The sequence below is a fragment of the Pteropus alecto genome, unplaced genomic scaffold (assembly GCF_000325575.1).
Source record: "Pteropus alecto unplaced genomic scaffold, ASM32557v1 scaffold185, whole genome shotgun sequence".
NCBI classification, from domain to species: domain Eukaryota; kingdom Metazoa; phylum Chordata; class Mammalia; order Chiroptera; family Pteropodidae; genus Pteropus; species Pteropus alecto.
Window position 1 is genome coordinate 1,964,969 of NW_006438088.1, and position 27,014 is coordinate 1,991,982.

The 27,014-nt window shown below is 34.1% G+C and overlaps 1 protein-coding gene and 1 pseudogene across 1 annotated transcript in view; one reads left to right on the forward strand and one right to left on the reverse strand.

Moving 5' to 3' along the window:
* STXBP5 (syntaxin binding protein 5) overlaps positions 1-27,014 on the reverse strand; it is a 152,462-nt gene that overhangs the window by 114,399 nt on the left and 11,049 nt on the right. The window contains 2 exon segments of the mRNA XM_006915338.3: positions 6,979-7,079; positions 10,104-10,185. Of these exon segments, the coding sequence (XP_006915400.1) occupies positions 6,979-7,079; positions 10,104-10,185 (183 nt within the window).
* Positions 13,630-13,745, forward strand: LOC112482598 (annotated as a pseudogene).

The window sequence follows — 27,014 nt, forward strand, 5'->3', positions numbered from 1 at the left end:
TTCCTGCCCTAATCATAAAAAAACAAAACATTTTTATTGATTATTTTGTCTTTATTATTTCTCAAAAGCCTTAGCTCATTGTGCTCATTGATGTAGCTAAACTGCTCTTATATTTGCCTTTTATTATGAAACCTCCTCTTTTATATAACCTTTCCATACCTGAGAACATTTTAAGGTGTTTCGGCAACCAGACCAGTCTCTTTGAATGTCTTTCCAAATTTTCTTGTCAGAATTTCTTAGTCAGTATAGATGATTTCATTCTAGGAAGTTCTCCAACACTTTCTGACCATTTTTCCTTTTACAGTCTCAAGGTCATCAAGTAGTAACTGTCTTCCTCAAACACAGATTTTTTTTTCCTTTTTCTTTTTAAATTTTGTCTCAATATATAGTTTTCTACATTTAGAATTCCAAAGGTGACTCATCATTTCCATATGACCAACCAATTTCCTTTGTAGATTAGAATGAGGTCCAGAGTAGTAGATCTCTCTGTCTGCCATCCTGACAAACCTGGGTACCATTCCATTCCTGTGTCCTAGCTCTGAATCTCATCCCACCAAATTGCTCTCATGTCTAATGTTTGTACACTTGTCATTAGGCTGCTTTGAAATAAAAATATTTTGCTGATATGATGAAAATTACCATAAAAACTATAATTCCAGGTCTCTGATTTATTCCAATAATATGATTTTTTTCTTGTTAAATAGATGCAGTGAATTAATTCAAAATCGTTGAAAGACCTGTATAGATTTTTGAGGGCTGGTATCTAGCCAAATGCTCTTTTACAGCTATGCCCTATTCATGTGCATACTGAACAAATTATGAGCAAAGCACGATATTTATGTAATATTATAATAAGAGTATAATGGGATAAATTTGCTTCTACATTAATTCATATATGCTACTAAGAAAATGTGATGTCAGAGCAGCAGTCAGTTCCTGAGGTAGCTAATAGGCAACAACTCTCCCACTGCTGTGTTGGTATTTGAATGAATTACTCCGTTTGTCAAACGGCTTTTTTCTTAAGAGTACTTTGAACATTAATGCTCCATTGACAATTGTTAGTGTGAAATTTTGATGATTAATGTGTTCCATGTGATATTATATTTTCCTAATCATTCCTGTAGGATATGTGCATGCTTATTTTATTCTCTAAACCTAATTGATAAATCTATCATCAAATGAAAGAGCTAAAAATCAGAAATAAACTGTAAATCAGTGTTAGAATAAAGAAAAAATGTACATCTTTAAAATAAATATATTAATTTAAAAATAAAGACTCAGCTATTCAGGTGTCTAACATTTTATGGGGAAAAATTATTCTCTGAAATTTCACTAAGACAAATATTATTGACTTAAGAATAAATAACATTTATGTGAAAGTGTTCTATAAACAAAGAGTCATACATTAAAAGATATGATTATTAAATAATAATAAGGGATCTAAGTAAGGAAGCCCAGATATATAATTTAGTCTTCAGTCTTTAAATGCTTCATACATTGTTATTTAAAAACTTTTATGCAAAAAATTTAACATGGTTGAGGATACTGGTCATACTCAAGGTAATGAAAAAACACTAGCGGATAGTTGAAGTTGCTTATAAATCCATGACTTCCTCCCAATTAAACTTCCTTTAAAGGAAAAAAAAAAGGTAGAAGCTAAATGAAACATGCTCAAATAAGACAACTACCAGACAGAAGTTTCCTTGTCAAACTCTCAGTTTCTACCAAGCCAAAAACCATTTCTTTACATGTATAAACCCAATGGTACATAACAACAAGGTTGGCCAATATCAAGCAAGAGGAACAAAGGGGATGTAAATTCGTTTCCTAGGGATGCCATAACAAACTACTACAAATTGGGTGCCTTAAAACATCAGAAATTTATCCTCTCACAGTTCTAGAGGCCACCCATGAGAAATCAAGGTGCCAGCAGGGCCATGCTCACTCTGAAGGCTCCAAGGGAAAATGTGGCCCATGCCTCTCTCTTGGCTTCCAGTACTGTTAGCTATTCTTGGCATTCCTCGGCTTGTAGATGCATCATTTCAATTCCTACTCTTATCACACAGTGTTCTTTCTATGTGTCTGTCTCTCTTCTCATACATTAAGGACACCAATTATATTAGATTAAGGCCCACCTTAATAATCTGATATTAACTTGCTTACAGTCACTAAAACCCTATTTGAAAATATGGTTACACTGCCAGGTACTAAGGGTTAGGACTCTGACATATTTTTTTAAATTTTATTTTATTAGTTTCATGTATATAGTACATTGGTTTAGACATTTATATAGTTTATAAAATGATCCCCCTAATTGTTCTTTCTCTCCTCTGGCTCTCTACTTGCCATTACATTAATGCTAACTGCATTCCCTATGCCATGTCCCCATCGCTGTGAACATAGCTTTTTGAAGCACACAGTTCAATTCATAACAGGGGATTAGGCATTAAAGGCCATGCCTCCAAGGTTCTCTACCAATATACTGTTATGATCAAGCCTTTTCAGGTTGCAGGGGAGTTAGATGATGTAGCTAGTACTACTGGAAAATTAGTTCTTATGGTAAAAATTGTATGACAGATAAAACCCTGATGGGAGATGAACCTGGCACTTGGTATAATAAGCTACATACTATTCAAGGAGAATGTTTAAAACACTGTATTTTTCTTCACCTTTCAAAAAGTATGTTTCCTTTTCGGTGATTTTTTAAAAATCTATCTTGCATTGTATCCTGGTTGGTTTTAGCTTACTTACCTAATAGGGACTGAACTATGTCCCCATGCCCCCAAATTCATAAGTTGAAGTCCTAGCCCCAGTACCTCAAAATGTAATTATATTTGGAGACAGTGCTTTTAAAGAGGTAATTTAGGTAAAGTAATGTCATAACAGTGGACCCTAATCCAATATGACTTTTGTATTTATAAGAAGAGGAAATTAGGACACAGGCACACATACAGAAGACACACATAGGGAGAAGATGACCACCTACAAGCCAAGGAGGAGGCTCTCAAAAGAAACGAACAGAGCCAACAGCTTGTTCTCGAACTTCTATACTCCAGAACTGAGGAAATAAGATTCTGGTAAGTCACTTGGTCTGTAGTACTTGTCATGGCAGCTCTACCAAACCAACACATTTCCCTGCCCATGAAAAGAAAGACTCTTTGAGGTAGTCTGCCTCACTCCCTAAAAATAACCTGCACATAAAAAGTCTTAAATGTATAACTGTAAGTTGGAGGTCAGAGAGGGTATCTGGTGTTAACTTTAAGCCCAGAATTGTCCATAATTTAAATAAATTCAATACAGCTAATATCAGTGGCACTAATGATTGTCTTTTTTCAATTAGCTGTTTCTATACAGACTGCCTAAGTAAAAATCTCTTGTTTAGTTAATGCACATATTTCAAATTATAAAATTATTACTTTAAGTAAATCCAATATCTTTAAAAACAAAGCTATATGGCAATTTCTACATGCTTTATACTGTTCTAAGGGCTTAATACGTATTATATGGTTGCATACCAAAATAAATGTACTTAACAAAACTAAACTGTACATTTAAAAATAGTTAAGATAGTAAATTTCATGTTATGTATATTTTAGCACCATTTTTTAAAAACTAAAATTAGAAAAAATCCACATTATGAAAAAGTACAATTTAAATTATTACATGATTTATATTATACATTTATAAATTTCTACTAAAATAAGAAAATTTACTTCAGAAAATAAGACAACATGGTGATAAAAACTTAAGTTTAAATTATTTTACAGCTGTTCAGAATATAATGAAACTGCCATTTATAAACTTTTCATATTTTTCCTACGATTCCTAGTTTCAGAAGTAAAAATGCAAATAGCATAAAAATAAAACCAACTTACTTAACTATTAGGTTACCCCAAATCCATTGCTGAATAAAGGGAGAGCTAAACTATTGCTTATTGTACTTCAATGTCAACAATAAAATAAGTTGTGTGATAGTTATTACAAGTATTCTCAAATATTCCAGCTTTCTCTCTTCCTGGATATACGACTGAAATTAAGGATGGCCACGTGACATGCTCTGGCCCATGACATGAGAGTGGAAGAGATATGTATCACTTCCAGGCAGAAGCTTTAGGAGCCAATGATTGCTTCACCACATTCTCTTTCTTCCTCTACTATAGTGACTGGCAATATTGTAAAGACTGGCCGTTCCTCCCCCTGGATTCTGCAATAAAGATGATAATAAAAAGGAACAGTTCCAGCAAATTCACAAAGGTCATAAAGTGTAAGCAAAAACCAACTGTTGCTGTACTAAGACATTAAGATTTTGAAAGTATTATTACCATAGCATAACCCAGATCATCCTGACTGATACAGATATAAATGCTGAATGTAAAGCAGTTATATAAAGAAAAGAATGAATTCCTACAAATGAGATGGAAGGATGGGCAGGTAATGACAGGATTTTGTCCCTTTCTCTGCCTGAGTCAGTTGCTCCAACAGCCTTCCATCGAGGTTTAGATTACAGGGCATATGAAAAGTCCTGAATGACATAGAACTCAGACTGAGGGGCAGAATAAGTCTTGTTGCTGAGGGCATATTCCTAGAACTGGGGAAAGTCTCCATTCTACTTTCTCCTTGCCACCTCTAGACAGGTGCTAATGAAAGCTAGGCTCCTCTCTCTCTCCTTCCTACCATTTGAGGCGATCTGGACTTTAGTCTTCAAAGAATGTAACAAGGTTCATCTGTGAGGCACCAGGTCCATTCCTTGGCATTTTAAATCCAACGGCTGCCATAGAAGTTTGTAGCCATCCCACAGGATTTGATCCGAAGGAGATATTCAAGTGGTAGCCTCTGTGAGGCTGCATCCATCAAGACAAGCTATATTTTGTACTTGACACAAAGGCGCCTTCTGTTTGTCCACATATGTGCCTACAGATACCTTGTAGACTAGCTTATGGTTCCTCACCCACGTTTACCAGAATTTCTTGGAGACCATCCTTAGAGGTACTATAGAGGAGACTTACTCCATACCTGACCATCATCAATTCCTGGCTCTGGGACTCCCTGAGGTTTGATCCTCTCTCCATGAGGATTCACTATGACAACTTGCAGTGTATTTTTGTAAACTTGAACTACATACTGCCACATGCCTGTGTCCCAGTGAGGAGTATGAACACGCCACTAGCAAACAAGGTATCAGATGTATTCTCCTACTGGAACTTTACATCCTGGCAGAATGCCTGCAGTGCCTGGTGTTTTTAAGAGAACTTCTATAGCACTACAGTGATCAAATGACATCACTTTGATGTGCCAGAGTCCAGAGTTTCTTAACTTCTTAACTTTATCCACTAGATGCCCGGAGAACTGTTCATCCCTGACCTCCAATTGTGACAAAAAATATCCCCAGATGTTGTCAAATGTCCTCCAGTGGGTAAAATCAAGCCATGTTGACAACTACTCACTCTGGTTCGATGTATACTTCCATTTCCAGCAGGTGGTGTGAGGCTGACAAAAGGACGTGTACTGGTACTAAGATGCATGCCACTCTTCCCACCCACTCTGCTGCATCTACTGTCTCTTACTTCCAATCTCGTGGAGGGCTCCCTGAGATCCCACTGAAAGCAGACTGAGGAACTCAACCCAACAGGCTGAGAGGCTGGCCCTATTGCAGCAAGTAGAAAAACAACTGAACCTTGACTTTTTCCTGGCTCTTCCTCCCCATCTCACCTATTCCTCCTTCCAGTAACTCTTCCTTCACCTCTGCCCCTAGAAGTAGAACCATGATTCAACTAAAGACATTTAGATGACTTATATTCTCAGATGAGATGTAGCCCAGGAGTAAACTTTGCTGCTGACCTGCTGCCAGCTCTGGTCTTTGTGCCCCATACAATATACACATGCCTTGGTGTTGGCTAGAGAAGTCTGAATTGCTATATTCCCAGCAGCCTCATTAGCTTGCATACTTTGGGAGGACAACTGTGGGCAGAAGCCTAGACTCACAAAAAGACTGACCTGTTCATATAACCTGAACAAACTGACACCTGCATGGCCTGATCCTTGGACAGGGATGGGCAGTTTGATGCCCGTCTTCCCACAGACATGGCCCGAAGACACTAACTCCACTGCATTTAGGTACTATCTAGACCCAGATTTCCTTGATACATATATACATATACACTAGACACATACACATATACATACATATTTATATATACATAAACCTAAAAATATGTCTCACAAGCAATGGGGGAACAGGGGGATGACTATATTCCTTACTCATATTTCATTTAAAAATAAGTTCTATATAAAGTGAAAATTAAGCATAAAAAATAGAAAATTTAAGAGCACTATAAGAAAATATGGGAGAATGTTTAATAAAATTTGGCTGAAAAAGGCCTTTCCAATCAAAGCACAAACTCACAGGTTGTATAAGAGACTTCTGTAATCAAGCTAGTCTACAAATAACTTTTAGATATATTCATATAAGTGAACAAAAACGTATGTAAAATAATATTACAAAACAGCAAAATGATAGGATATAGAAAACAATATAAATGTCCATTAATGAAGACTGACTGAATAAATTATGGCACTTCCATCAACAGAATATCATGTAGTTATGAAAATGACTAAAGCAGATTTAAATGTGCCAGTATGAAACAATCTATCAGATAAAGTTACAGAAAGACTATATAATGCCTCCCCTGCAAAAAAAAGAAAAGAGCTATACAGAGATTTTTGCTTATATACACAGTCTGCAAGAATTCCTAAAAGAACACAAACAAAATTTATGCAGTTGTCTCTGGAATAGAAGATGTGTCTGGAAAGGAAGTTTACTTGTTTTCACTGGATATCCTTTTGAAGTTTTGAATTATTGTTTTCGACTGTGCATAAAGTCCATCTCAAAAAAATAAGATCGAAGAATAAAATTCAAAGAAAATGTTTTAAAATATAATAGCAAATATCCTATATATAGGATAAGTAAGAGATTCTTACCTTTCTCTGCAAAATTTCAGAGAATGTAGTATGGCAGGTCTCTTTTGACGTAAATTCCATAAATGTAAGGTATCATCAGCCAAGGCACTCACAAGAGCTCCCTTAAAAATAAAGTGTAATATATTTTATAGAGAACACATTTTACAAACATTAAAGCTAATAAGGATCTTCCAAAAAATCTCCTTCCCAAACTTTGAAACTTTCAGCCAATAGATTTAGTTCTGAGAAACATTTGCCTCACTCAAATTCTACAGCAGATGTAAAACAATGTATTGTGCGCATAAGCATGTGTACAAATGTTTTAAATTCTTTAATAATTTAAAGTGTAACTTAATATCTTATAAACTAAAATTATTCTAGGGTCCAGTTGAATATTATGGTTGATTACTAGCTATGTAAAATTAGAGATCAGACTATAAGTTACTTGGTCACTACTTCCTTGACTAAAATAGCAAAATATGATATGAAGTAACCTTCCCATTTTATTTAGCTTAAGATAAATCCTTATGAATGTACTATGCTTAAATCAAAATTCTACTACTAGAATGACATGGAAAATAAAGTAGCATTCAACACACTGTAACTTCAATGTCCAAATAGTTGAAAATTCTGACTTAGAAAGTTAAAACATCTGATACTATGATACTATTAAGTATGGAGAAGATAATCTCTAGCAGTATGTGAGAATCCCACAAGGGGCTCAGTTTCATCCCAGACCTGACAAATCAGAATTTTCAGAGCAAGAACTTATGTAGGTGTATTTTTAAAAATTTCCAGAAATGATTCTGATACATGAACAGAATTAAAAATCTCTAGACTAAGGCTGATTTATTAAGACAAATGAATGTTTTTCCTCAAAAGAGTAAGGTACTTTTCTACACAGAGAATAAGACAAAAGATGCTACATGAAGAATTTATATTAATTTCAAAAAAGATTCGCAATTCTAATCGTTAATATTATGAAAAATCTTAAAATAGCCCTCTTAAATTAAGAGAGCTTCTCATTCATCCAAGAAAATTAAAATAGCTCTGAAGACAAAATTTACATTAAATGATCTCTCCAAGTCCTTTCCACCTTCGAAATTCTATGAGGGCTATTCTGTGTAACTACTACTGCTACGACATGGCTACTGGAAAGCAGAAATACTCTCCCTTTCACTAGAAAGTATATTCTTATCGATATCACTTTGAAGCTGAGAAATTCAAAGGATTCAGGTTATCAAAGATTTGTACTCTTCATTCTTATTTCCACTGTAGTTTCAGACCATGTCAGCTTTCTCAAGACATTTGCCCCATCTTAAAATCTCAGGGAAGAGAAGATATAGAGCCAAAATGGTAGTAACAGCTGATCCCTGATGGGGGAGCCTTTACCTATATATAGTTTTCCCAAACTGAAAGCAAATAGTTACTCCCAAGTGTCAGATTTCCATAGCTGTCCCCATAAGCATTTTTTAAAACAGCAATGTCATTTTTAAGTACTTAAATGTAACACTCAAGCATGTAAAATAAAACAAAATTTTAAAGAACTTTGTGATGAATCCTACTGACAAGAAAAAAAATCCTGTAATATGAGTAACGACAGCATAAACTACTTAACATTTCTAAAACTTAAGTGTATAAGTAATCAATTTGCAATATGTTATTTACATTGGCTCACGTACTGTTTTAAAAAATAACCTTGATGCAGGTATAAAGATGGAGAATAGGTTAGTGGTTGCCTCAGATTAGAGACTGAGAGGAGGGAAGGAAATGTAATTATAAAGAGGCAGCCTGAGGACATTCCTTTACAGTGGTGGAACTGATCTGTATCTTTACAGTGGTGGTCATTACATGAATCTATGTATATGGTAAAACTGCACGAAACCACACACACACACACACACACACACACAATCGAGTGCATGTAGAAATGGCTGGTGAAATCTAAATAAGGTCTTTGTTAACAGTACTGGATTGGTGTCAATCTCCTGATTTGATACTGTACTATTGTTATATAAAATGTTACTATGGGGGAAACTGGGAGAAGGGTACACAGGACCTCTTTATTTTGAAACTCACTGCTAGTCTATTTCATAATAAAAAAAAATTTAAACAGTAAAAATAATCTTGAGTCCTCTATATGTGTTTGACAACTTTCTATAATTCAATTTTTTTTTTTTTTTAGCATTTTACAATTTTAGGCTATTATACAGTCCTACACAGAACACTGGTTTTTGAAAAATGCTTCCTCTAAACCTGAAAAACTTATACAACTGCATATTATTTGGATCACAGTTTTGCTGAATTTTTCTATTATCATCCTTTGTTCTTTACACCCACAATGCCTCTCTTAAATCTGATATGAATAAAATATTCATCAAAAGCCAGAGGTACTGAGTAATTTTTTTTCTCTCACACACATTGAAGAACTTACTCCATCGAACCCAAGGACTTAGGAGAAAAAGAACATCCGCAAACTCTCCTTACATCTAAGGACAGCCAAGCCTTTTCTAGAGTAATTTCTCTTTCTTCCTTCAATGACCAGCTTTTCCTGCCTGTCGCTACTTGTGGTGAACATCTATTCTCAGAGCTGCTCATACTTTTTCAAAACCTACAAACACATTGTTTACTTTGCTGATAAAATGATGTTTCTCGAGCTTCTTCCAAATTTTATATTCTACCAAAAAGAAAGGCATCATCAATTACCTCAACAAATAAATGACACAACAAGAACTTTGGACGATAACCAGTTTCTAACGGATTTTGTTTTCCTGGTTGTATTTCAAAACAACTCATCAGAGAAGTACATTTTGTAATTGATAACACACATCATCTTTAAACAATATTTTAATATAGATTTTTATGTTATGTAATTTTCATTATCCCTAAAATAAAACTTAAATGATACACACTGTACCGAAAAGATTTACCTTATCTTATTCTATTTGTAATACTGTTTTGAGAAACAGCTTACATTATTTATGTAACTGTCCATGATGATGCCTGAAAATGAATTACTATTATCTCTGACCTAAAAGAAATGTTTCTGTTAAAATATTTAAATAAGAATGCATTCAAGAAATCTGAAAGATGAGATATGGCCTTATTTCATACATAACTATGAGAGATTAAAGCAAGTCACTAACCTCATTAATCAGGAACTGGAGCTGGATTACTGCAGCTCCACTGTCATGTTGGCAATAACATTCCACTCCTGGACGACCAAAGCTGTCATCAATTTCATTAAGGAGTTTGTGGTGTGTGTGGGCTTTTTATAGAAATTATATAATAGACTAACAAATATTCCAATGACCTGATATTCAATACACACTACTTACTGGGAATCGAGACTTAATGAGGTATATTATACACTAATCAGCTAGTTTCTTTTGGAAATCAGAATGCTCAAAGGTCCAAAAGAAATAAGAAAACTGTTCCTTTTAGAAAAAAATAAAGTATTAAAAACAGCAATATACAGAACCAAAATAATATATATTTAATACAATTTACTCTGGCCAAGTTTTTTTATTTCACTTAAAAAGAAGAGAAAAGCATCCAATTTTGCCCAAGTCAGCAAACAAATCTGAAAAGTAGACAAATGCCATTTTGGAATATTGCTCTTAGAGACAATAATCTTTTACTGGCATTTTTCATTCTTTTATGTCATTTTTAAATAGTTTAGGCTAAAAATATAATGAAAAGGAATTGCTGAGTCACATAATCTATCCATTTTTAGTTTTTTTGAGGAATCATCATACTGGTTTCCATAGGGACTGCACCAGTTTGCAGTCCCACCAACAGTGCACAGGGGTTCCCTTTTCTCCACATGCTCATTTGCGACAACATGCTTGTTGACTTTTGGATAACAGCCATTCTGATTGGTGTGAGGTAGTATCTCACTGTGATTCTGATATGCATTTCCCTGAAGATTAATGATGTTGAGCACCTTTTCACATGTCTGTTGGCCACGTCTTCCTTGGAGAAATGTCTTTTCGTGTCTTCTGCCCATTTTTTGATCAGGTTTTTTTTTGTTGTTATTGAGTTGAATGAGTTTCTTATATATTTTAGATCTCAACCCCTTATAGGATATATCATTTGCAAATATATACTCCCAACCAGTGGGTTGCCTTTTTGTTTTGTTGAAGGTTTCCTTCACTGGCTAGAAGCTTTTTAGTTTGATGTAGTAGCATGAGTTCATTTTTTCTTTTGTTTCCCTTGCTAGAGGGGCATGTCCAAAAAGATATTACTTAGACTGATATCAGATACTATATTTCCTATGTTATCTTCTAAGAGTTTTATGGTTAAGTCTTTAATGCATCGAGTTTTTTCTGTATATGGTATAAGAGAGTGGTTCAGTTCTCCCAATACCACTTGCAGAAGAGACTTGTTACTCCAGTTTATTTATCTTAAGAAAATGAAAACACTAATTCAGAGATAAATGCACCCCTACATTCATTGCAGAATTATTTACGATAGCCAAGATATCAAAGAAGCCTAGGTGTCAATCAATAAACAGATAAAAAAAGATGTGGTGTCAATCAATAAACAGATAAAAAAAAGATGTGGTATATACCTATATAACGGAATATTATGCAGCAGTAAAAAAGAATAAAATCTTGCCATTTGCGACAACATGGATAGATCTAGAGAATATTATGCTAAGTGAATAAGTCAGGCAGAGAAAGACAAATACCTTATCATTTCACTTACATGTGGAATCTAAAAACAAAACCAAACCAGACTTATAGAAACAGAGACCAAGGTGGTAGTTATCCATATTTTACACATAATAACTCTGATGCTCAAAGAAGTGATTTTTCTCAAGGTTACTACTGATTTGTTTCCCTTTTCCTTTGGATAGGGTAGTACTGTGCTGTAGCTAGCCCTGAAAGGTTCTAAAACTAAAAAATCCCTATGAATTGGGAAAAATATTCATAATAAATCATTACTTCATAATAACAAAAAGTTTAAAATTAAATTTTAAAGAATGAGCATTGCTTATATATAATCAAGAGATATTAGTGTAGAAAGAACACAAATTTCAGAGCAGGCAGTTCTCAATCCTGGGAGTATATCGGAATGCCAGTTCTACTAAACCCAAATTGCCTGAGAAGTCTGGGTAGGTATTTTTTTGTTTTGTGCTATAGAAACATCTGAGGCGCAGTGAGAAATAAGACCTCTACTTCCACATCAGTTCATGTACCAGCTCTGCTAGTCCTTGCTGGGACCTCTCAACTTTCTTCTTTATAAAATGCAGATACCTATCTAGTTTAGCTTGCAGAACTGTGGTGAGAATTAAAACTATATAGAGTATATTCACCAAATGGTGGCAGTGGCCATTATCCTTATTTAGCACAATGCATTTATTGCTTTAACAAAAACTAAAATTACCTTATAATGGATATATCATGGTATAAGAAAGAAAAAAATATCAACTCCAAATATACTAAATCACAAAACAATGTCATAGATGCAAATATTCATATCTTTCATACCTATAGTGATTATTGCTTCTTGCATATACAGTTCTTCCTAATATGGTCATTTCTGAGTTAGTTAATAGTTTCATTAGAAAATGACCAAACACTAAAATAAAGATCTGCTTGCTAAGTTATTCCCGTTTATTATGGCTATGTTCACAATTAAATGAGAAAACAAAACACCTGAAATGAAGAAAACCCAAAGGAAAGATTACATATTGAATAATTCAGCTGTTTGTTAAATGGAGAGAAATACTTATTATTCTGATTTTTCTCTTTTATGTATGCATGAATCAATTATAAGGCAAAACCAAAATAATAAGGGTACACTGAGTATTTCTTGGTGTCAATATATCTTACCTTCTAATTCTGAAGTCCAATGCATTCTTTTAAAAATGATGCAATCTTCCTATCTTAAATACCTTTATTCTAATTATTTCTACTGCTTACCCTACCGAGAGCTACGATACCTACCTAATCCTACAAGTTATTTTTCTGGATTAAACTAATTAATTTATCTGACCCATGACACATGCCAGCTATCTCCTGCACAACTACACTTATGGTTTTATCCAGACAAGTATCATTATGGCTCCTGAAATGGAGCTGCAGAAGGCCAGGTTAAAACAGGCTGAGAGCAGAGTCTTTGAATGCAAGCCTCTGAATTTAGACATAATCCTCTAAATAAACAATAGGGAGAAAATAAATATATAAGAGAAAAAATAACAATGAAACTATCAAGTAAGAATAATCAGTAGGAGGTATGCAGGACAGATAAGCAGAAAGAAAGACCAGAGCCAATAAAACAATATATCATCAACTCCAAGTTCAAAATAAGCATTCATCCAAATGCCTAAATAGTTCTTTTATTTCTATTTTTTAATTATTTTGGCTGGAAAGGGATGGAGAAAGGAGGAATTAAGAGGCATATCATAGCAGTTAAGATTTATTAAACATGTAACATGTATCAAACACTATATATGTATTACTTCACAAGAGTATCTCTATTATAAGCCCTGTTTTTACAAATAAGAAAACTCAGATACAAGGTTAAATAACGTGCCCAAGAGCCATATAGCTAGTTAGTATGAAAATGAGGTTTGAAGACGTGGTTCCATAGTGTAGCGGTTAGCACATTCACTTTACACACAGAAGGTCCTGGGTTCGCGCCCCTGTGGAGCCACAGTCCATAGTCTACAGTAATGCCACCCTGAACAAGACCGATGTCTGATCTCGGAAGCTAAGCAGGGTCGGTCCTGGTTAGTACTTGGATGGGAGACCACCTAGGAAGACCAGGTGCTATAGGCGTAAATAATAATAATAATAAAAAAAAAATGAGGTTTGAACCCAGGCAGTCTAACTCCAAAACATATCTCACCAAGCCTTACTGCATACAAAAAAGAGCCAATTTTCACATGTAAATGTCATTTCCTAACATATTTTAAGTCATTTAAAACTGGAGAATAAACACAGAGGAAATATTTATAATCAATATTTTGCACCTGAATACATATCAGACTAGTCTAATAATATACAACTAGACCAAATATAACCTTAAGTAGCAAGCAAACATCATAAAACCAATTAAGTATAAACAATATGTCAATCAAAAATTTTCTTCTAGACCTATTTTTGATGTTATATATACCTATTAATTTTAATAATGAAGCTCTATGGCCCAGCAGAAGGTCCTGGGTTCTTCTGCTAGAGTTCTGTATTCTAATTCTAATTGAAATTTTGAGATGGCTTCTTTAAAAATATCTTAATGTGTAAAATGATCACCAAATAAACATTTCGGAGACTACAGCTATGTGAGAGGAACAGTTCTTAGCAAAGGTAGGTAAGATATTAAAATAAGTAAACAACACTATACTCAAAAAGCTCACAGAATCAGATACTATATTATATTAAAGGACAAAAACCACATGCTCAGTGGACTAAAAAAAGTCTTTGACAAAATCCAACATCCTTTCATGATAAAATACTCAATGAGAAGGGAACTTCTTTAACCTGATAAAAGGACATCTATGAAAAACCCATAGCGAACATCATGTGTAATGCTCAAAGACTGAACACTTCCCTGCTAAGCTCAGGAAAAAGATAGGATGTCAATGCTCTCCACTACTATTCAACATTATACAGAATGTTCTAGCCAGAGAAAACACACAAGAAAAGTACAAAGTGTTCAGATTGGAAAGGAAGAAGTTAAACTACTTCTATGCATAGATGACAGGCTCTTTTATACGGAAAATTCAAAGGGATCCACTTAAAATAAACTATTAGAACAAAAAAATGAGTTCAGTAAGGTTTGTACAACACAAGATGAATATACAAAAATCAATTGTACTTCTATCACAGGCAATAAACAATCTGAAAAGTGCAATTAAGAAAACAACTGAACTTATAATATCACAAAATAAAATACTTAGGCATAAATTTATCCAAAGAAATGGAGGACATGTACACTGAAAACTAAAAATCTGAAAGATCTAAGTAAATAGAAAGACATCCCATATTCATGAAACAAAAGACTTAATATTGTGAAGATGACAATATTTACCAAACTGATCTACAAAATTAATGCACTCCATCAGAATCCCAGTTGTTTGCAGAAATTGACAAGCTGATCCTGAAATTCATATAGAAATGCAAGAGAACCAGAATAGCCAAAATAATCTTGATAAAAAAGAACTAAGTTGGAACTCACACTTCCTCAATTTCAAAACTTACTACAATTAAATGACAAAACAAATGTTATGAAATTTTACAGTAATCAAGACAGTATGATATTAGCACACAGCTAGATATATATAGATCAATGGAATGAACTGAGAGTCCAGAAATAAACATTTAAGATCACTTGACTTTTACAATGATATCAAGACCATTTAATGGAGAAAGAAGAGTCTTTTCACCAAATGGTGCTGGAACGACTGGATAGCCACATGAAAAATAATAAATTTGGACCATTATTTCACATTCTATACAACTATTAGCTCAAAAGGGAACAAAGACCTAAGAGCTAAAACTACAAAACTCTTAGACGTAAACATAAGAGGAAATCTTTGTGACCTCAGATAAGGCCAAGGTTTCTTAGATAAAACACCAAAAACACAAGAAACAAAAGAAAAAACATATAAATTAGACTTCATCAAAATTAAAAACATTCATGCTTCAAAAGAAACCATCATCAAGAAAGTGAAAAGATAATCTATGGAAAGGGAGAAAAACTTGTGAACCATATATTTGATAAAGACTTAATATCCAGTATAAATAAAGGTCTTTTAAAACTAAACAACAAAAAGAAAATCCAATCCAAAAATGGGGAAAGGATATTAATATACATTTCTCAAAAGGAGAGATGCAAACAGCAAAAAAATTACATGAAAAGATGTTCAACGTCATCAGTCACTAGGGGAATACAAATCAAAACCACAGTGAAATATCACTTCAGACCCTCTAGTATGACTATAACAAAACAGACAGACAATAATAATGGTTGGTGATGATGTAGAGAAATTAGACCCCTGATTATTGTTGGTGGGACTGTAAAATGGTGCAGTCGCTCTGGAAAATAGATTGGTAATTTCTCTACATTAAACAGAGTTATCATATGGCCCAGCAATTCCACTCCTAGAAATATAAGAGGGGAATGATAACATACACACACAAAACTTCTACACAAATGTTCACAGCAGCAATATTCATAATAACCAAAAAAGAAGAAAATCTAAATGTCCATCAGTGATGACTGAATAAATAATATGCAATATATTTATATAATGGAACATTCAGCCATAAAAATAAACACAAATACACGCTAAAATATGGATGAACCTCAAAAACATTATGCTAAGTAAAACCTAGTCATTAAAGATTATATATTACATGATTGCATATATATATGAAATGTCCAGAATAGACAAACCCATTGGACTAGAAAGCAGATAAATAGTTGTGAAGGACTGGGTAGAGGGGGTAAGGGGGAGTGACTACTAACAGGAATGGGGTTTCTTACTGGGAGATAATGAAAATGTTCTGAAATTAAAAAGTGTTGTTTGCATAACAGCATATAATGAAAAGCACTGGCTTGTACACTTTGAAACAGTGAATTTAATGGTATGTAAAAATCTCAATAAGGCTGTTATTTAAAAACCAAAAAATCAGCTTGTATGAATGATAAATAATACATATAAATAGGTAAAAATAAAAGACTGAATTTAACGCAAAAAAAATGATTGCAATTATTAATGAAACAAGTTAAAACATTATATTCTTAAGTACACCCCTTTTTCTATGGGATTTTAAAATATCTTTCATAAGCAATGAATGAATTTAATTAGCGACCTAAATGAAATGCAGCATAGTAAGGAGGACAAAATAAGACTACAGTAGAGCATTTTTGCAATTAAGCTCCTATTTCTTTCTGCCCTACATTCAACTTTTAAAGATTTTTAGTTCATTCAAGATTTAAACACATGAAGTATTTAAGATGAGAAACAACAAAGAAAAATGCACTCTCTTAAACAAATAAGAACTTCGGTCATATAAAAAAGTATGATTTTAGAAATACATATAAATAAAAATCCTAAGAAAATAGCTTTCTTTTTATAGATTATCATTTATATTTTCATCTAAAAATTTAAATATACATTAATCCTTAAAATATACTGGAAATTCCAATTTTAAATTCCAATTTTAAATTATAACAATTTGGTTCAAGATAGTAAGCTGAACAAATAAATATGTTTGCTGTCACTCTGTCCCAAAAACCTATTAAAAAAGTACAGTCAAAAGATAAAGAACTTGGAAAAAAATACATAAGAGAATTATTTTAGAAGACTTTAACATTTAACAAGAGAAAAAATATGGTTTATCAAAGAAATAATGAAAGAAAATGTATTTTATTTAGTTTCTGAAGAATATGAGACTTCGGATGGAAGATAAATGAAATGAAACTCACACCCAAACACACCACTCTAAAATCTTAATACTTGAACACTTAAAAAGAAGATCCCATAGGCTACTAGGGAAAAAAAAAAAAAAAAAAAGAGGTCACCTGCAAAGGACAGACAATCAAACCAGCAAACTTCTAACACCAGTTGCCAGAGAGCAATAAAGCAACACTCTCAGAGCTGAGGTGCAGTAGTTTTCCATTTAGAACTCTACATTCAATCAAACCACCAGAACTGTTTAATAGAAGACTTAAATATGCAAGGCCTCAGATACCTTATCACTTTCTTAGGATGCCATTGAAGACTCTACTCCAGTTAATCAAAGGAGGAAACAAACAAACAAAGCAATGACATGAGATCTAGGAAACAATGAATTCAATCCAGAAAAAGATGAAGGAAAAGTCCAGAACAGCATTGTGGCTGACATCAACAGCTAAACAGCACTGGTCCAGATTAAAGAGGGACAGGGTTCCAGAGATGTGACTCTGTCCTTGAGAAGCCCAAGGAATTTAAGCAGAGGATGAAAGCAGCCATTGTATCTGGGATTTCTACTGCATTATCCATTCAGCTATCGATGGACACCTAGGTTGCTTCTACACCTTGGCTACTGTAAATAATGGATAATTTTTCACAGTGACACATCAGTATTCTTTGACATTATTTAGTAGTATTTAGATTTTAACTTTGTAATTGAAAAATAATCACATTAGAGCTGAATCTCTTTAAGACTTATACCATTAAAAATAAAAATAAAAAGAAGCAGGCAATGAGACACCAGCCAGTTATTAAGTTCTGAAAAATATAGCTCCTAGGCAAGTTTTCACTGCTGTCACTACCACCACTTATTATACACATATTTTGACAACCTCTATTTTTATAAAGAATGTAATAATATCAAAACTGGTAGATACTTAGTAATTAAGATTTTAAAAGATTATATATCTTCTCAGAGAATCTGTTCATCAGTTCCTGTCAACAAGGAAAAGGCAAAGTACTGACATTATTCCAATCTCTGTAGAAGTGACAATCAATTTTCCAACCCAGAAATGGAAGACTGGAGTACGTATAAAATGGAAAAGAGCTGGAGAACTTTGATATCCTGTGCCGTTTCTGAAAATACATTTATATCTTGCAAAGTTTAAAGATGAGAATGTGAATAAGTGATTAATAAGTTATCCTATTATACATTTATAAATTATACATTTAATCATATAATAGTCTGTGAAAGTTACTTTCTTTGAGCAGATACTCTGATAACAAACCAAGACTTTTAAACTCTTCTTTCCTGCTGCAGTAAAAAAAAAAAAAAAGTAAACCCAAGAGCATGATTTTAACCCATCAGAAACCCCAAAGACTTGTTATCATTTCTTTTAGTACATTCTTTTATTTTCAGCAATAGTACATTCTTATATTTTCAGGGTACTTCACACCCCCTCCAGTATTCTAGTAAGCCTTCAAGGTGTTGCTACTCTGAATTGGTTTACAGTTGATGGGTGATTTTTATTTTTAATAGTATGAGTCTTAAAGAGATTCAGCCATAATGTGATTATTTTTCAATTACAAAGTTAAAATCTAAATACTACTAAATAATGTGGTCAAAGAATACTGATCTATCACTGTGAAAAATTATCCATTCATCTATCGATGGACACCTACGTTGCTTCTACACCTTGGCTATTGTAAATAATGTTCCAATGAACATAGGGGTGCATATATCTTTTCAAATTAGTGGGGTGATGGCATCGTAAGATCTAAAAATGTCCAATCACTACATTGTTCACCTGAAACTAATAGAACAAACACTGTATACCAACTATACTTAAAAAATAAAAGGCAATGAAAAAAAAAGAATACTGATGAAAACATTCTTAAAATTGAAAAGAGGATGGGATTTAGCATCAGACCAACTCATTTATCCTACTCAAGATAATATAACCTGTTAAAAACAAATAAAATTTGTAAAGCAGGAGATTAACGGGAAAAAACAGAGATCAGTAAAATGATTTGTGATAACTGTAAGACATCGATGTGGGGCTACAGTTTTCTCATCTGTGAAATATTTCGCCTGCCTCCTTCACCTGATCAGTGTTATGGTCACTTGCAAGTTTAAGACTAAACTTTTCGACTTCATAATTAGACTGCAACATGGTCATTTTTTATTGCTGGTTCTCACGTCCAGAAGTAGATATACTGCTAGAAAGGGGACACCATAAATCAAACCCAAACTCCAGGTCCTTTCCATCTTCATATACCTTTTGTACACCAGTTTCACAGTCCTGTCTCCTCAGGTAATGGTAAAGCAAAGTGTCGACTTATTCCCTCATGCTTATACTACACATCTCAAGATGTTATGATTACTATAAAATAGTATCCTCTCTATACACACTGTATTGAACATGCTTATTATTTACCATCTGCCAACTAAGAACACTGCTACTGTTCAACACTGTTGAACATTTAACCAGTATTTCTCAGTTCTAGTTCTATGAGAATCCATGGAGATTTAAGATTAAAAAAATTACACGTCAAGCCCCATATCGGACTCACCGAATCAGAACATCTAGAGAAAAAAATCCAAGCATATGCTTGGGCATTTTTTTTCAGCTCCATGAATTATTCTAATGTACAGCCACAGTTGAGAAAAACTGGAAAATCTTGTGGCATAAGATTAAGCATTGCCTTCCACATCATTTCTATATACATAAATGATTCATTAAATAATTTCTCAGACTTCCTTTCTTCAAATGAAATAATTATCATAGGTCTTATTTTCCAAACTTGTAATAATTTGCTATTTATATCTGAACTAGCTTCTACTCAACTTGAAATATGCTCAAAATAAAAACTTAAGTCTTCACCAAAGTTTAATACAGTGAAGAACATTTCATTTTTTATGTTATGACCTATGAATGTATTTGCAATACAAAGTTTTTACTTACACTTTTATAGTAGAGTAGTCCTATTCTATACTTGAAAATCATCAATTTTAAAATATTTTTAAATATTTTTTTTAACCTACAAAAATTAATATAGTCTTCCAGTTTCTGGTCTAGCACATAAAAAATTTGGAAGTTGCCATTTCGTTCTAACAAATGAAAGACTGAGCAAACTAAAAACCAATAATTCATCTTATATCCTTAAGACAAGTGAGGTCACATGGCAAGTCGTTGCCTGCAAAACTGCAGAGACAGGCCAATACAGAGCATCACAACTTTCTAAAATAAATTAACCAGCAGACACCTCCACAGGAATCAGGGCCAGGGTAAGAAAACCTCAACTAAATTGATGATTTGCTGGAGGCTTAAAGTAGACAAGTCCGAGAGTCAGAAACTCCAGAGAGACCAAGTTATGGAGGAAGGGGTCTCCACACTTCAGTGAGTTTAACCTCCACAAGCTCCACCAGGTTCTCACAGTATCTGAGAAGAATCCCCTCCTGCTTCCATCAGGGGGAGGGGAAAAGCAACCATTCTGACATAAGCTGGAGCATTCTGGTCTTAACAAGCTCTGCCCTCAGGAGAAGCTAACCAGAGCCAAAACTTCTGGGGTTTGTCAAAGCCTAACTGACATGGGGGAAAGGATATGCCCAATTCGAATCCACTCTAGTCATCCTAACTCATGGGACGGAGGGTAGGTATTATGGGTACAATACTGAGATGCACCTCTGAAGTTCACAGTGACAGGCTCACTGGAAAGAATAAGATGGAATCACAGGACTACAGAATGTTGCTCCCCCACATACACACCCCTTACCACCAAAAATGAATCTGGATACAGACTTTACACCCTTCAAAAAAATTATATCAAAGGTGGATCATAGACTTAAATGTAAACACAAAACTATAAAACTACTAGGAAGTAACAGAAGAAAACCTAGAAGACCTTGGGTATGATGATGACTTTTAAAATACAACACCAAAGGCACTATCCACGAAAGAAATAATTGATAAGCTGGACCTTATTAAAATTAAAAACATCTGGTCTGCAAAACACAATGTCAAGAGAAGACAGGCCATAGACTTTGAGAAAATATTCGCAAAGACACCCCTGATAAAAGACTGCTATCCAAAATATACAAAGAACTCTTAAAACTCCATAAGAAAACGACTCAATTAAAAAATGGGTCAGACACCTTAACAAACACCTCACCAAAGAAAATATATAGATGGCAAATATGCATTTGAAAAGATGCTCTGCATCATGTGTCAGTGGGAAAATGTAAATTAAAACAAGAAGATACCAGTAAAAACCTATCAGAATGGCCAAAATCCCAAACTGACAACATCAAATGAGATAACGTAGAGCAACAGCAACTCTAGTTCATTACTGGTGGGACTGCAAAATAGTATGGCTACTGTGGATGACAGTTTGGCCGTTTGTTACAAAACTAAGCATACTTTTACCATTTAATCTAGTAATCACACTCCTTGATATTTACCCAAAGGAAGTGAAAACATATCCACACAGAAACCTGCACATAGATGTTTATAACCATATATTTCATAACTGTCAAAACTTGGAAGCAACCCACATGTCCTTCAGTAGGTGAATGGATCAACTGTGGTAAACCCAGACAATGGAATATTATTTCACACTAAAAAAGAAATGAGCTACCAGCCACGAAAAACCAGGAAACTTAAATGTATATTACTAAATGAAATAATCCAATCTAGAAAGGCTCCATATTATAAGATTCCAACTATATGACACTGTAGAAAAGACAAAATGATGGAGACAATAAAAAGATCACTGGTTATGAGTTAGGGAAGAGGAAGGGATGAACACAGAGAGCACAGAGATGTTTTTAGAGCAGTGAAAGTATTCTGTATGATACTACAATGGTGGGTACATATTATACATTTGTAAACATCTACATAATGTACACCAAGAGTAAACCTGATATAAACTACAGGATTTGAATTATTATGATGTGTCAATAAAGATTTACCAGCTGTAACAAATGCACCACTCTGGTCTATAATGGGGGTGGCTATGCCAAGGGGGTACAAGGTATATGAGAAATCTCTGTAGCTTCTGCTCAATTTTGCTATGAACCCAAAACTGCTCTAAAAATTAAAGTCCATTAAAAAAATTAATATATTAAGAAAGGAAGCTAGACACATCCTCATGAGTTTATAAAGGTGGACATACTTAATTTTTATTGCTGATTCACAATTCTAACATTCTGTTAGTCTGCTATTTAAGCAAAACTACAACATGCACTATTTCAGCAGTAAAAATGTGACCAAATGCTAAAATTAACTGTGAAAGATACATAGGTCAACATTCAAAACTTCCTTAACACAACTCTAACAATTTACAATAAATGTCCAAAGGTATCTGAAAAATTAGGTCAATCGACTGCTTTCTTTTCACATGAATGAAACAAACATCAAAACAAAAAAGTAACTGCAGCATCTAGGCTAATATATGATTACGGTATTAACTGGATTAAAATATATCTCTAGTTACTTCTTCCACTATTATTTTGACTAAGAACTTATTATCATTAATAAACAAATTAGAATGGCTGAAAAATATACATTGTTATTATTTACTGTTTTGGAGTTAGGACTGTTTCTGAAGGGATCAAAATGAATTATATTTATTATTGCAGGCAATTCTTTAGAATGGATTCTGATATATAAATACTTTTAAATGAACCACTTGCTCAGTCTGCTATGAAATACAGTCATAAATAATAATGGTCTGGGTTAAAGATACAAAAAGAACGTACATTCTCACATATCAAGTAAAAGCCATCTTTTATCCCAGCAACCATTCTCAGATGCTTAATGTCTAAGCTCTTTTCTCAAGTACGAAAAGTGAATTTTAAAAGAAAAATACAACACATTATGAAAAATATAGTACAAAGATGGAATAGATGGAAAAAATCTGTTTCAACACTTTTTCTCCTTTCAAAAGACAAAAAGGAAAAGTACACAAAAGGAAAGCAATTTAGCAGAAAGTACTGCAATAGTTGATGCCACTAGATTTATAGCCACCTTTGGCAGAGTACCGCTGTGAAAAAAAACAGAGGTACTGCTATTACAAGAAAAGATTATGTACTTTCAAGAAAGGGTAGGATTAATCACTCTTCAACAGACAACCTCACCAGGAAAAGCATCAAAGTTCGAGATAGCACTTACTGAAAGGAAAACATGAGCAAAAACTACTATAAAAATGTCCTTAACTTCAAAAATGAAACCTTATTATTTAACAATATCTACCATATCATTTCTAAGACTATATATTTTGCAAAAACATGTGTTAAGCAAACCTTAATTTTCAAGTGAAGATTATAAAACCAAAATTATCATCTAATTTTTTAGTTAAAAATCTTTACAATCTCTCTTGAGAATCTAAGTTATTATAGATCAATACTTATTTTTAAATCATAGTACCAATAAATATAAAGTGATATGCTCAGCATGTCATCTTTCATTTATTTGTCTTATATAACAACTTCCAAAAGGACTAACACCAGTTAGAGAAATAGAATTAAGTAGAAATTAGCCTTACTTACTGAATACAATTATATCTATTTTTACTGTTCCTGGAAAATGATGCAGTAAGCAACTACAAATATTTTTTGAGAAGTGAACATAATTTCAGTTTCCAATTAAAGTACCACATACAGTCTTTCCAAAAGGGGGTATACAATATATCTGACTCTAACAAAAGTAACCATGCACTCAAATTTGCTTTTAAGAGCTTAATAAGTTTTTTTTTTTTTAAATATATTATTTTTCAGGTTGTTTTCTTCCACAAATGAAAATGAATTATTTTTACCAACATTTGTAGACATCTAAGAAATCAAAATATTTTAGTAAAATGCTTAGATACTATTAAAGATAATAGTGAATGTTTCTAATTATATCAATTATCTCTATGTAATAATAAATTGAGAAAAAGCTACAAATGCAAATATATTTTTACTTAAAATTAGGAACTAAAGGTCTCAAACAAGCTGAATATTTTAGTAACAGAACTGATCCCTGAATTGTCCCCAAAGAATGCCTAGTTAAGCAACTTTATTATCATACAAATTAGAATTCACCAAAAAAATAATGCCTCTTGCACAACACGTACAAAAAATATTTGAGTATACAGTGGTACTATGTATCATTAAGAATTACTTATCCTTTCTTAAAATATTTTTCTATTTATGACTAAATGCCATATTTAAACTGATACATAAGTGTAATTTATGAGACTATAAAAATATCAGTAGTAATTCCTTTCCAAATATTCCTCTCCATACAATTTAAAAGCAAGGCAGCCTTATAAACTAAAGCAAGGATTGCCAAACTTTGGTTTGTGGGACAAATCCAGCCCACTGCCTGATTTCATAAATATACTTTTATTGAAACATCTATACGCCTTCCATCACATATCGTCTATGGCTGCTTTTGTGATACATTGGCAGAGGTAAATAGCTGTGTCAGAGACTATTAAGCAAAAATATCTACTATCTATCCCTTTACAGAAAAAGTTGCTGACTACTGAAGATTTAAATCTTCATTACTTCAAATACATGCACATACCTACCCTTCTTCTATATAATCTTTAGTAGAGAAAATATTAAGTTGATCATTTAAGAACCTGTATATACTGACTACTGCCCAGTTTCTGGACTCTTGATAAGGCAGAGGATATTGGTTGATTCTGATTTACGTTGCTTTGGACCCCACTGCATATTCTCATATGCTGTAACATTTCTGAGTTTATCTTAAAATCCCAATCAATAGTATAGCTATAATTTCTAAAAGGTTTAGTTTTACACATTTTATCCCCACATAATATTACTTATAAAGAATAGTAATGTAGAAATTTAGATTTCAAATGCTGAATTACGAAAAAGACGGTTACATGGGTAGAAGTGGGGATGGAATTAAAACAAAAATGCATCAGACTTCCGATCAAGATGTCAAAGTAGGTAAACGCTGTGCTTGCCTGCTCTCATGCCACATCAAAATTACTACTGAACTACAGAACAGCCATCATTGGGAGTCATCTGTGGTCTGGTTGAACCTAAGTCCAACAACTGGGAACATACATAAGAGGCTGCCTGGAGACTGGTAAGAGGGGCAGACTCATGGAACGGGCTTGTCCCACATCCATGTGTGGCAGTTGAGAATTAGGAGGGACAGATATCTCAGCTGTAGAAGTGCTCTTAGAGGAGCCAGGGGACCCAGCTCCACAACAAGCTCCGCAGCCCAGGATTCTAGTGCCGGAGAGAGAAGCCCCTACAACTTCTGGCTGTGAAACCCAGAGGAGAATGTGGCTGAGTGAGATGAAGTCAATGGAGTCCCAGGCATTCCTCTGAATGCCTGTGCGTGAACACACTCACTGATGGACTCATTCAATCTGGGCTCCAGCTCTGGGGAAGAAGCTCAAAAAGCACCAGGGATGTATGGGGAGGAACTGAATTATCTGGTTTTGGGGGCAAGGGTTGGAGGGGCAGTTTTCTCCCAGGCAGAAATGCTGGAAGAATCCATTGTCTTTGTTGAGAACCTCTCTAGTCCCTGCATGCAAACACAGGTGCCTATCCTATCTGAGTTGTCATCATCCTAACACTGGTCACCCCACCCTGCTGATTCTGAGACCCTGCCCTACACAAACTGGAGGCCCACTGAAGCATCATGCAGTGGCTGCTCCATACAAGTGTCCAGTCTTGGCTCATGCTATGGATCTTCCTAAAATCTCTGAAAGGTTCACAAACAAGCAGCCTCTGCCTCAGCATGCTCCATACCTCTTGCTGAGCAGCCTCAAGGGAAGACTGTGCCACTGGGCCCCACAGGACACCTACTACATAAGGCCACTCTACTAAGACTGGAACACACAGGAACCCTACCTAATACATAGAAAAAACACAAGGAGGCAGCCCAAATGGGGAAACAAAGAAACATGTCCCAAATGAAAGAACAGAACAAAGCTCCAAAAAAATAACTACACAAAATGGAGACAAGCAATCTACCAGATGCAGCGTTCAAAACACTGGATAAGAATGCTCAATAAACTTGGGGTTAGAGTAGATGAACTCAGTGAGAACTTGAACAAAGAGATAGAAAACAAAGATGAAGATAAAAAAGAAACAGTCAGAGATAAAGAATATAATAACTGAAATGAATACATTAGAAGGAATCAACAGTAGAGCAGATGAAGCAGAGGGTCAAATCAGTGATCTGAAAGATAGCAGAAAACATCCAATCAGAATTGCAACAAGAAAAAAAAAAAAATGGAGCCTCTAGGACATCAAGCATACCAACATTCGCATCATAGGGATACCAGAAGAGAGAACAAGGAATTGAAAACCTATTTCAAGAAATGACTTAAAACTTCCGTCACCTGGTAAAGGAAATCAACCTACAAGCCCAGAAAACATAGAAGAGTCCTAAATAAGATGAACCCAAATGGGCCCACACCAGGACACATCAATTAAAATTCCAAAAGTTAAAGACAAAGAGAAAATTTTAAATTCAGCAAGAGAAAAGCAGTTACCTACAAGGGAGCCCCCATAAAACTGACAGCTGATTTTTCAACATAAACTTTGCAGGCCTGAAGGGATTGGCACAAAATATTCAAAGTGATGAAAAGCAAGAACCTACAAGCAAAATTACTC